The sequence below is a fragment of the Aquila chrysaetos genome, chromosome 11, assembly GCF_900496995.4.
Source record: "Aquila chrysaetos chrysaetos chromosome 11, bAquChr1.4, whole genome shotgun sequence".
Taxonomy (NCBI): Eukaryota; Metazoa; Chordata; class Aves; order Accipitriformes; family Accipitridae; genus Aquila; species Aquila chrysaetos.
In genome coordinates, this window is record NC_044014.1 from 73,448 (window position 1) to 86,660 (window position 13,213).

Here is a 13,213-nt window from a genome sequence, read left to right on the forward strand (position 1 = left end):
TCTGTCAACAGAAAGAGTGCTGTTCAGTTCAGGGACATATGAATCAGGCCTTCACGGCAGTTCACTTTCTTGTGTGCTAACATTAGTGATTTTAAATTGCAAGAGAGTTGTAACACTTCACCTTACAACTGTGGCTAACTTTGAACAACATTTGCTTGACATTATTATCCTTACACGTTCATAATTTATTTCTGTAAAGGAGAAACAGGATGCCATATAGTTCACTTGAAATAATGCAATCATGTCTGTCAGTCCAACTTGAAACATAAATTGTCTGTTACATTCCTTATTCTTTTTTTTATTTCAGATGTTCAGGCTCTGAAGAACGCTTATGAGTTGATCAAATCAGCCAGTCAGGGAAAATCTGCACTTGACTCATCAGATAACTTCAGCACGGACTTATATGTTTTATGTGCTGAACAAGCATTTCAGGTTTGTAGTTTAGGCAGTTTATCTACATTGAACAAAAACATTTATATGACATGTATTTACAGCTGTTAAAGTTCCTACTTAAAAATATTCCCAAAGGTATCTGTGAAAAATATTACACTCTTCTGTTTTTGGAGAACAACTGTTTAAACATGCATTTTCAGTTAAAACTTGGCCTCTAAATTATCAATTCTTTCACAGTCAGCACACTGTGGTTTGTGAAGTTTATAATTAGACCAAAATATGCAACATATACCATAGCAATATAAAATAGTTTGCCATGTCTGTTTTTTCTTGTTATGGAAAACTGATGTTAGGCATTTGGTTATGACTGAAGAAAATGTGTTTTTGAACAGTCCCTACTGGGCAAAAGAAGAAAAGGTGAGATTCTAATTATGAAAGATTGTTGCTAAGTGAGCTCACTTTTATAAAATGTGGTAGAGGTTCTTAATTTTGAAGTATTTTTTAATTTTCAATCCATGGGTACAAATGATTAGATTTCAAGTAGACAAAGTTTCTAATGAAACTTTTTTTTTTTTCCAAGCTGCAAGCCACTCAAATTCTGTTGTCTGAAAATTGAGGTCCAGCATTGACATCCATAGAAAATCCTGCTGGCTAATACCCGTCCTTTTTAAAAAAAAAATTCTACTAAGAATTTTGCCTTTATGTTAACAATTCTGTTAATGGCTATTAAAAAAGGAAACTTTTTTTGTATACTGTAAGGAGTTCTATGACCGAGTGATTCAAGAGCTTTGTTAAATAAAGGAGCTATTTTTCTATACATTTGGAATGATAAAAGTCTAGATTTAAATTTTAAATCTTAATGGGTTTGTACCAGATCTGATACACAGCTTTATGGAATGTTGTTTGCATACTGGTATGCAGTTAGATGTTACGCTTTCAGTAGGCATGCATTTTTAAAACCTAATGATTCTTAGTTAAGTATTTATTGCATTTTTTTTTTAATATTAAAATGCTTTTTTTGGTCTTAGCTGGGATATCTGGAAATGAGCAGTGACTGTCTACAGATGTATTTTAAAGCAAGATTTCCTGTGAACCAGTTTCTTGGCAGAGCGTATTTGTGCCAAGGCCAGTTGCACACTCCACTCTCTACAGATAATTTGGTGAGAAATCATGAAAGTTGCATTATATTAAGCCAGTTTTTAAGAGTATTTCTTCCTAGGTTTTTATGTATTGCTTTCAGTCATTTAAAATACACAAGTGTAACCAGGACTGTGGGAAAAATTAAAGGAAAATATATTAACGGGTAGTTTGGGAGTAAACAAAACTTACCAACTGAATTAGACTAATATTGCAAATATTTTGGGGAGGAAAAAAAAATGTTTGCAAAATTTTTCAGCCAGTTGATTGTTTTAAAGTCAACCTTTTCACCTTTTACATTGATACAATACTTTCAGACCAAATTTAGCTGTAACTGGTAAAACAGTTACCAGTTTTATTCAGGATCACACAAAGCATTTCACAGAATTGTGGGAAATGGAGGACTAAAGGGGCCCTCAGAGAGGTTGTACAGTTCATTTCTCTTCTGTGGCAGTGTGGTTCCACCACTGATCAGTAACCTTTCCATGTAGTACTTTGGATGTGGCTTTTGAAATGAGAGATGAAGCTTTTTGGTAGCAACTTAGCAGGATACTTCTGCTTCTGCAAGCTTCTATGCGGTGATACTGTGTCCATACATGATGAGCAGTTTTTACCTCCTGCTGAATTTAAGATGGAGTGGGATCTGTTTTCTGTCTTCAGTATTTTACTTGTCCTCATACTGGGGTCAGTCAGCTTTGACAATTTTTCAATGGTATCTGACCACCTAAAATGGCCTTAACAGATGTTTGTGGTGTTTGTGTTCACAAATTTCTCTGACAGATGTTTCTGTAGTTTCTTTGTATAAAGTGTTTGAATTAACTTTCAAGCTAGAATCTTTTCCCTATTACGTCACTGTACTTTCTCTGCCTTCTCTGAGTGCATGTGCAGAACTACTGATCAGTTGTCCTTTTAAAATTTCGTACACATTTGAAAAGTATTTTCTAATGTCCAGTTAGCCTTTTATGTTTCTAAATTAAACAAACTATTCTGTGATGTTTTCTAAATCTTAGCCAAATTTTGCTCTTTCCTTCTTGACTCTTGTTAACTTCTTGGAAGTTAAGAACCATCCCAGTATGCGCAATCATAACTTGGTTCTTTGTGCTGTGTGTTGTAATGTGTTTTTAAGATACATTTTCTATCAGTTGTAAAGTTTTTTCACTGCTGTGCTCCTAGATCATTTATGAAAATAGGAGTGGCACAACATCTCATGCTGTATGACCAGTAATTATCATTCACTTAGAAAAGATAAATTTGTCCTTATTTTGGTTTCTATCCTAAGGAATCCTTGTTAGCTGATTAAGATGCTTATATTCTTAAGGGCCAAGTGCAACTTTTCTATGTTAGTATCTAATACCTCTCTGTCATGGATGAGTGTTTTAGATCACTTAAAGAATTTGTAAAAGTGCAGCTTAACAGAGTTCGATGGCAAGGTTCACTCTGTTACTTACTACATGGGATAAACATTCAAAGGAAAATTGAGTTAGAATCGATTTTCCATGATTTGTACAGAGATTGGAGATGCAAAAAGGTGAGAGAGACCTTCCTGTTGAGTCACAAGGTTCAGAATGCATCCCCTTGCTTTCTAAACTCTTGATGGAGCTTAGGGGTGGGTAGGTCCAATCTTAGTCTCAGACCTGATCAGTGGTTTATATCTAAAAGATTCAAAGGGTAAGGAAAGCCTCTCGTTGAGTCACGAGGTTCAGAATGGATCCCTTGCTTTCTAAACTCCATCTCAGAGAGGAGTCTGGGTGCGGCTGGATCCAGACTTAGTCTCAGACTTGGTCAGTGGTTTATGCCTAAAAGATTATATGTGCACAATCAATCCTTTATATCACTTAGTTAGGATTTCGAAGTTTAGCATGCTGTTAATCACTTATTGATCCATCCAGGTGTCCAGCGTTAGTTCGCTCTGAAGTTCGAGCCCTCGGTTTCCCGAAACAGACTCTCAGGCATTGAGTCTTATAAAAAGAAATAATTTAATAGAGTGGTACAGTAGCAGGATCAGCTCGAGCTGGGTGCCCCTGGAGGTGGGGGTGATGGGGAGGAGGAGAAGGAAAGGAGAGGAAGAACCAGAACGAAGAAAGCCCTGGGCAATTATACCCTTACAGACCATTCACCTGCCCCTTACGCATTCTTCACACTCTCTTCACGTGCCTTCCATGCGCCCTTTGGTCCAATAGTGATTCTGGTCTGAGATCTTCTGACTCCTTATTGGATTTCTTCACTGTCTCCAGACAAGCCATTTGTTATCTTGTTGAGTTGCAGGTGCTGTTCATGGTTGTAGCCTTGAAGCCTCCTTATCTTTTGATTTATGCTGGCTCTGGAGGCCCCTGTTTTGACTAAGTAGGCACAGGAAATCTAAGTGAAAGTTTACAGCTTGCGGCCTAGGCTTCAGCAAATCTAGCTACTCATGCTAAGTAAAGCTAAGCAAACACCTTACTAACTCACACAACATTATAACTTTAAGTGATTCATTCTGTTTAAAACTTGCTTATTTAAGCTAAATGACTGATATCTCTTAACACTTGAGAGGCATCCCTGCTCAAGGGGAGAGTTGCCTGGCATGCAGTGCAGTTGCCATCCAGGGAGAACTCAAATTGGGCTCATCCAATAATATGTCACTGGTAAAAGATCTCGTTGCTGGAGATCACCGCCATGCAGCCACACTGCCTAGCAGGGAGAGCTCAAAGGCAGCTCACTTAGGCTGTCATATTTATGGGATAAAGTGATTGGCTTGTGGTCAAATTGCATACAATGGGAGAGGTATGCACGAGACTCCTTGTTCCCACAACTTCCACTGTGTAGCTCTGCTCCTTTGTGGGTTTCCTAGAGGAGTTCTTGGCCTGGCTATGACCTCCTTTGGAGCCTATACCAAACTGCTGCTGGTTTGGTTAAGGAGGGGTTGAGCACATCTGTCACACTCTCAGGCTCTTAATCCTGGTTTTCTCTTTATCTAGGCAGTTCCCACTTTTGCTCAGTAGCCTTCTTTTACCAGTCCCAGAGTCCAGTAAATCAGTCCCAACTCTCAGAGTTTTTAGTTGTTCTGTCTCACTCAAGAGAGCTTTCTGGTGTCATCCCCTTCCTGCCCATCCAGTTCCACCTCTGCTTTGCTGTTTCCACTGCATCTTTCTTTTAGGCTTTCAAAAATCCCTTTTTATGATCCCATCCATCCTCTTTACACCCTCCCTTCAGGTATTTGTACATACTGATGAGATCTCCCCTGAGCCGCCTTCTCCAGGCTGACCAGTCCCAGCTCTCTCAGCCTTTCCTCACATGAGAGATGTTGCAGTCCCTTCATCATCTTTGCGGCCCTTCATTAGGCTCTCTCCACAGTGTCCACGTCCCTCTTGTACTGGGGAGCCCAGAACTGGGCACAGCACTCTAGGTGCGGCCTCAGCAGTGCTGAGTAGAGGGGCAGGATCACCTCCCTCGGCCTGCTGGCAGCACTCCTCCTAAGGCAGCCCAGGACACCGTTAGCTGCCTTTGCGGCAAGGGCGTGCTGCTGGCTTGTGTTCAGCTTGGTGTCCACCAGGACCCCCGGGTCCTCCTCTGAAAAGCTGCTTCCCAGCTGCTTTAATGATAAAAAGAGCATGCCTGACACACCATTCAGTTGACAAATTCTTGTTGGAGATTTTGTGAAGAAAAATAGCTCACATTTTTTAATGGGACAAGCCAATTTTTTTTTTTTTTTTCCTGGCTGTGCTCTTGGGTGTTTCTGAGCTTTCTTTGCTGAAAGCTTAAAAAGTACGCAGCTTTGCAGTTCTGGAAAATTTCAGTCCTAATAATTAAAGTTTCGCAGAAGTGAGAAACTGAAAAAATGATCTTAAAATTTGAAATCAGGAAAACATAGTAATAGGCAATGCTACCGATTTTTAGTTATTCTGTTTCTATGGCAGCATGTTTTATTTGAGATTGGTCTGAAAATAAAAATTATGAGATGTGAACATATTGAAATAGGAAAATAATGTACTGATTTATAAAAGCCATATTCAAATTGCATTAACATTTTTTTGTTCTGTTCTAGGAAGAGTTTGAAAAGTTTGTGCTCTTTTTTATGAAGGCGATAGACTTTGCCAGCCATGATCGAAGGTAGGCCCTACTGAGAGGTTTAACTCTTTAAATCTCAGGAAATGTTACTGAGTTAGGTTTTCATAGTTGTTTGTCTCAGATTTTCACTAGGTACCTGGAGTTGTGTTGTTTGGGTTTTTTTTGCTTTTGTGGATTTTCCTTCAATTTTGTTACTGCACTTCTGTAACTGCTGTGCGTGCTGCAACAATATAAGAATACTGAACAGTCTTAATTAAATGAGATGAGTCAACATGTTTAAGGCTGTTTAAGATACCACTAAGCATTTCTTCCCCTTTTATATTTATGCTCTGTAGAAGGAGAGCACCATGTTAGCTTATTTTAAGTGGTTAATTACTGGGTAGAGTATAGTTGCAAGAGTTACTGTATTCTTCTTGTGCTGTACTTGTGTTCTCAGTTCATAGTCAGGATTGGTTCTTATCTAAACACATAGGAAAAGTTCTAGTTTTTGCTTCTCGAAAGTGTCTTAAAATACTCCGTCTGTAATTTTATGTTTATCTAAGTCCATGAAATACTAAATTCTTGATTCCTGTTTTTCAGATATTATTTTCTGATATATAATGCCTCAGTTCTTTACTGGCAACTTGTGAGGCCATATCTTAAGCCTGGATTCCGCTATTGTCTTATTCCCAGCCTTTCTCAGATTGTTAAAGTGTTAAACCAAACTGAAGAGCAGGACAATGAATGGAGAGCAGAACTCATGATGTAAGTTTAATCACATCTTTTCATATGGACATCCTGTAGTCCTCTTGTACATATGGCTGCCACCTGAGGTATGAGATAGCCTTTGATAACCTATGTTTTGTTGGTAACATTGTAGATACATTTATTGTGGAAAGCTTAATTCATAAAATGTACACTTAAACATAAAAGGTGCTTCATTTTAATATTTACTTTGAGGTTAAAATTTTAGTGGCAGAGGCAGTTAGGCCCTAGGTCCAATCTGAAATATCACAGTCATTTTGGATGTAGTGTTGGAGTCATTGCTTATGTGCTGTCCTTTTAAGTGTGGAGAAAGACAAACTTCCATTTTCTTTAAGAACTATTTTCTTCATGTAAGGAAACATAATGTTTAAATAGATGAACAAAGATCTCTTCTGTCCTCTGATCCCTAAAGAGAAAGAAACAGCCTGGTAAGGTTGTGAGAACATATTCAGGATACCTTCTAATTTCCTCCTTCTTCATTATGAAGATTTTATATATATTAACCTAAGTTATCTTTCTTACTATTTTTTCCTCTTGTTAACCCATAACTGTATGTTGAAATGAAACTTTATGAAAAATCAGTGAGCAAAATAAGTATTTGTATTGCAAATACAGGAATTAAGAATACAGAGATGAGTTGTCATCAGTAGTGATGTGTTTTTTATGTCAGTCACGTGCTTTAATGTATAATTTGGTACTGTATGGTTCTTATCAATGTAATTAATTTAGATCAAGCTTTTTCCTTTCTAATTAGTATTATATGTGGTTTTTCTTCAGTATTAAATTAAAGGCTGCCCCTGCTAATTTAGATATACTGCTTGGTCTAATGTTTCAAAGCATAAATGAAATAGGTCTTCTTTTAACCAGTCTTAGGCAAAATAAGAGCCAAAAAGTTATGAAAAGGAGAATAACTTGCTGTCATGGTTTAACCCCAGCTGGCAACTAAGCACCACGCAGCCACTCACTCACTTCCCCCAACCCAGTGGGATGGGGGAGAGAATTGAAAAAAAGTAAAACTCATAGGTTGAGATAAGAACAGTTTAATAGGACAGAAAGGAAGAAAATAATGATGATGATAATTGTCCTGGTTTCAGCTGGGATAGAGTTAATTGTCTTCCTAGTAGCTGGTAAGGTGCTATGTTTTGAGTTCAGTATGCAAGAATGTTGATAACACTGATGTTTTCAGTTGTTAAGTAGTGCTTAGACTAAAGTCAAGGATTTTTCAGCTTCTCATGCCCAGCCAGCAAGAAAGCTGGACGGGCTGGCACAGGACACAGCCAGGGCAGCTGACCCAAACTGGCCAACAGGGTATTCCATACCATGTGACGTCACATCTAGTGTATAAACTGGGGGGAGTGGGGGCAGGGGATCGCTGCTCGGGGACTAGCTGGGTGTCAGTTGGCAGGTGGTGAGCAATTGTACTGCGCATCATTTGTACATTCCAATCCTTTTATTATTACTGTTGTCATTTTATTAGTGTTATCATTATCATTATTAGTTTCTTCTTTTCTGTTCTATTAAACCGTTCTTACCTCGACCCACGTGTTTTACTTCTTTTCCCGATTTTCTCCCCCATCCCAGTGGGTGGGGGGGGCAGTGAGTGAGCAAGCTGCTGCGTGGTGCTTAGTTGCTGGCTGGTGTTAAACCACGACAATAATAATAATAATAAATAATAATAATAAAAATGACAATAATAATAAAAGAATTGGAATATACAAAACAAGTGATGCCCAGTTAGTTCCCGAGCAGTGATCTGGCCTCCCCCGGCCAACTGCCCCCAGTTATGTACTGGGCATGACATCATATGCTATGGAATATTCCTTTGGCCAGTTTGGGTCAGCTGTCGTGGCTGTGTCCCCTCCCAACTTCTTGTGCCACTCCAGCCTTCTTGCTGGCTGGGCATGAGAAGCTGAAAAATCCTTGACTTAGTATAAACACTACTTAGCAACAACTGAAAACATCAGTGTTATCAACATTATTGTCATACTAAATCCAAAACATAACACTATGCCAGCTACTAGAAAGAAAATTAACTCTTTCCCAGCTGAAACCAGGACACTTGCATAAACAAAGCTACTAAGATTTAAACCAACAGGTTTTCTTTCTGGGAAATAGATTGTTATTCAGGAGTGAAAGCTCCCAACAAGATGAATTCACAGACTAGCTTTAAGTATTATGCAAAAAATTTAGAATTAAAAGTCTAATAATTTTTAGGGAAGAGATTAGTAATCTAGGGTTGGATAAAAATGCCTTCCACATTTATGTCTGTCATAACTGAAACTTGTCAGCCAATTTCATATTTTATTTAGGAAATGCATAGGTTTTTCTGCATGCATACTGTTCAGAAGTGTGTATAATGTAATTTACACTGAATTAAATAATTAATTCTAGTCAGAATCTTTAGCAATTGATATTTCACTGAAGAAAATTTGTGGCTGAGGAAGTACATTGTAGTTATTTTCCCCATTTCAAGGATGTTCTTATTAAGCATGACTCAAAGTCCTTATTGCATGTATAAGGAAATGAAAAATGCAACCTCATTAAATGTAATTTTAAAAGGTAGGTACAAATACAGAGTTTTTAAATAGACATGTATGTTGTTACTTTCTGCTATAACTGCTGGGTTTTAAGTGACTGAATAAATTAATACTTTCTGATACGTTGCCTTTAAATACATTTTTTCCATAATGAGAATAGCAGAAAGGTACATGTTAATGTATTACACTGATAATTATTTAAGCATATTGTATATCTATTGAAAATACCCTTGTTTGTTTGAGCTATGTATGAAAGGTCTCAATCTGACTTCCCATTGCATGTTGAATGGTGTATATACAATGACACCCGCACACTTATTTTTCACACATCATGAGTGGGTCGTTCAGATGGTAGAATTTATTTTCATGTTTAAACGTGGTAACTTCTGCTAAGAAAAAAAATGTGTGAAGGAGTTTTCTTCAGAGAGAGTAGAGGGTTTTAGCAAAATAGTCTTGGAAACTATTTTCCTAGTAAATATGGGATCCTGGTTAAACGATCAGTTTTCCTTTAATTCTTTAGAATGTGAGAGCCTTTGACAACAGAGGTTGACTAAATTGCTTGAGTTAACAGTCCTGGCTTATAACAAAGCATACATTTTCTCAGTGAAAGGCCCCTGGTTCTGCCATCTTCACAGAACGGTTGAGGTTGGAAGGGGCCCCTCAAGATCACCTAGCCCAACCCTCCTGCTCAAGCATCTCGGTAGTATAGAGTTGATAGTAGTTGGGAGAAGTGTGTCATTTTTTTTTTATGGAGTGGCTGCATATATTTAAGGCTGATACTGTCTTCTTTTGAGGGTATAATTGTATAAATTATGTGTGTGCCCAGATTATTGTATTATTTTAATTAATCTAACTGAAAGACTTAAATGATTAATTCCTTGACTTAGATTAAAAGTGAAACTGTGCTGTGGAACTTTAGGTGAATGGTAAATAAGATGTATAAGCCATACGCTAGTATCTGCTCAATGTCTCTGACAGCTGTTCACTAAGGAGAAGAAAGTTTATTACTATAAATTCAGGCAGAAATAAGGTCCTAATGTTACTTTTGTTTAAATATAGTTGTAGGTTTACAGATCTGATATTCAGAGTTAGACCTTTTGGCAGAGTATCACTTGGTTTTAGAATCATAGAATCATTTAGGTTGGAAAAGACCTTTAAGATCATCGAGTCCAACCGTTAACCTAACACTGCCAAATCCACCACTAAACCATGTCCCTAAGCACCACATCTACACATCTTTTAAATCCTCCAGGGATGGTGACTCCACCGCTTCCCTGGGCAGCCTGTTCCAACGCTTCACAACACTTTTGGTGAAGAAATTTTTCCTAATATCCAATCTAAGCCTCCCCTGGTGCAACTTGAGGCCGTTTCCTCTCGTCCTATCACTTGTTACTTGGGAGAAGACACTGACCCCCACCTCACTACAACCTCCTTTCAGGTAGTTGTAGAGAGCGATAAGGTCTCCCCTCAGCTTCCTTTTCTCCAGGCTAAACAACCCAGTTCCCTCAGCTGCTCCTCCTAAGACTTGTCTCCAGACCCTTCACCAGCTTCGTTGCCCTCCTCTGGACATGCTTCAGCACCTCAATGTCCTTCTTGTAGTGAGGGGCCCAAAACTGAACACAGTATTCGAGGTGCAGCCTCAGCAGTGCCAAGTGCAGGGGGACAATCACTGCCCTAGTCCTGCTGTGCTGGCCACACTGTTTTGTATGTTAAGTTTTTCTGAAATAAATCTAAAGAACAAATTTTAAAGCATCTGAACTGATAGTATCTGATTTGCAATCTCTGATTTCAGTTCATATTTTACTGAGATATAAATTTTAAGAGAAAGAGCTGTCTGTTAGATAATTTCAAGTCTTTGCTAGTGAGAACAGATGTTTCTGGATTGAGCAGCACAGGTAGGCTAAGATATTCATAAGTGTATGGTCAGTAAGGAAAAGTAATGTTAGAAAGCAACCTAGTCAACATGCAGGCAGATTTATTGCCTCTTCAGTATTTAATTCCAGGGAAAGAAGCAACAAATAATATCCAAAACATCAGTAAAAATAAATCACAAAAAAAATAATGTTGGCTGAGCAGAAAATTATTGCTAATGGGAAGCTCTGAGACTTAGAGAATACACAGTGGAACTGAACCAAGGGTAAAGGTATCTATTTTCACAAGCTATTCCAAAAGTTTAAGACAAGTTCATTACATAGGTACAATGTTGCTTCAAAAAAACCAAACATAACAGATGACATCTGAAATAATCCTGACAGATGATGTCTAGAGATATAGCATACACTTTAGGACTGCAAGGCAATCCGGGTGGGAACAGACCTCATGAGATGGGTAATCCAACCTCCTACTCAAAGCTGGGTCATCTGTGGGATCAGGCTTAGGACTTTATCCAGTCAGGTCTGGAAACAGTCATAGATGGAGACTGCACAAGCTCTCTGAGCTGCAGCAACTCTGCTTGACTGTCCTCATGGACAGAAAGTTTTTCTTTATTACCACTCCGAACCTCTCTTGTTCCAGTGTACACCCGTTGTCACTTGTGTTCCTGCCATTCACCTTAGTAGAGAGCCTGGGTCCCTCTTCTCAGTGACCTGCCTCCCTGTAGGCACATGCCTCTGTGATCTGCTACTGTCTGTGCTCCTGTTAATACAGACCAGGATGCTGTTGGCTGCCTTCGGTTCCAGAGCACACTGCTGGCTGGTGCTCAGTTGGCTGTCCACCTGGACTCCCAGGTCCTTTTCAGTAGATCTGCTTTGCTGAATTTTTTGAATGCTTTCACCAGGCACAAGGCCTGGGAGACCTTTCTGGTGAAGACTGAGGCAAAGGCAGCGTCGAGTCTCAGCTCTCATCTTCTAATTTAAAGATTGTAAGGAATACAGAAAGTTAGAAAATAGATGTTTTTATAATACCTGATTCTGCTAGCAAATTAATTTGTTGTTGGTAACTTTACTTTTAGAACTGCACTGAATGTTTTTTTTTTCCCTAAGCAAGATTAAAATGGAAGTCAAAAAATCCCCACAATCAACCCACTTTGCTATCAGTACTAATATACACATTTGCATTATTACCAATTATTTGATAATAATTGGAAATAAATAGTGTATCAATATCAATGTATTACCATTCTTACATTTCATCAGTAAAGCTGGAGGATAAACCTTGAGATATCTCTACTGAGAGAAACAGTTTTATGTGCAAAATGAAAAGTGTCCATGTAGTTTTTCAAGGTCAGACAACCTCTTCTCAGAGGTGTTTTGATCTGGTATTATACAGACCATTTCCAGTTCCTGTTACACTTCTGCCACAGTTTTTTCCTTTCTCTTTGTGAACTTGTCTATTTCTTTGATCTATGACTGATGGTTTATTGCTATGGAGCATTTTCTTTATAAGCTGAAACTGGAGGGAATAAAAAATTAAGTGACAAAACATTCCAAAGGGTATGCTAAAGGTTATCTAGAATACTGTGCATGTGGTTTTTTTTGTACCAAACATACTCTTGCTGAGGCATTGATGAGAACCAGCAAGTGCACACAATGTGTTTGTGTTATAAAACTAATGGTAGCATTTATTTTTTCTTACATTTGTATTTATTTTAAAAATATTTTAATTATTACTATTGTTGTTATTAATTTATTTCATGGAATCAGAGGCTCTTTTCCACTTAAATCAGATGAAGTATTGAAAATCCAGTAGATATGTTGCAGTTCCCAACATCAATAATTTTCTGTTCCTAGATGCTTTTGAAATACTAGACTTTCCAGTAGTTAAGGGAGAATCTTAGAATACATCTTACAGAAATTTATTGTTTTAATTAATTAATTGTTTTAATTCCAGGTGTCGTGTTGAGAAAAGTTTTCACAAAAGTCTCCTTTTCCAAGATTATTTTTGTGATCTGCAATAAATGTATGTTAACAGCTGTATATCTCTGGAAGAAACAAAGATGTAGAAGTCAGAGGATCTCTTTTGTGTTGAGTCAGTGCTTTATAGCACTAATCACTTGTACTGCATTTAGGAGGGGTACCTTGAATATAAACAGTCTCTTGAGAAAATATAAATAAGAATTATTTCAGAAAGCATTAATAAATATTTAATACAAATATTTATTTGATCTGCAGAAATTTACTTGAGTGCTTCCTCGATGCTTCAAAACTGAAAGAAGCAAAAGAGTTTTCATCTACTGCAGCAATCTTTATTAAGGAAAATGTTCCAGATAAATACTCTCAGATATTTTCTCTAATGGTAATGCTGTAAAATATTTTAAACTCCCAGTAAGACAGGAGTTTTCTCTACATTTCATAAGATCATAGTTATAATTGTTAAATATGTTGTTTCCTTCCTGCTCCGTGTTATTTTAATAAAAC

The 13,213-nt window shown here is 37.8% G+C and overlaps 1 protein-coding gene across 2 annotated transcripts in view; it reads left to right on the forward strand.

Annotated features, from left to right (window-relative positions):
* The window catches only part of CFAP46 (cilia and flagella associated protein 46), a 101,714-nt gene that overhangs the window by 4,996 nt on the left and 83,505 nt on the right, over window positions 1–13,213 (forward strand). For both annotated transcript variants that reach the window (XM_030030593.2, XM_030030592.2), the window contains exons 3-7: window positions 308–432; window positions 1,422–1,553; window positions 5,555–5,619; window positions 6,157–6,321; window positions 12,968–13,091. In XM_030030593.2, coding sequence (XP_029886453.1) covers window positions 308–432; window positions 1,422–1,553; window positions 5,555–5,619; window positions 6,157–6,321; window positions 12,968–13,091 — 611 coding nt within the window. The remainder of the gene's footprint in view (window positions 1–307; window positions 433–1,421; window positions 1,554–5,554; window positions 5,620–6,156; window positions 6,322–12,967; window positions 13,092–13,213) is intronic.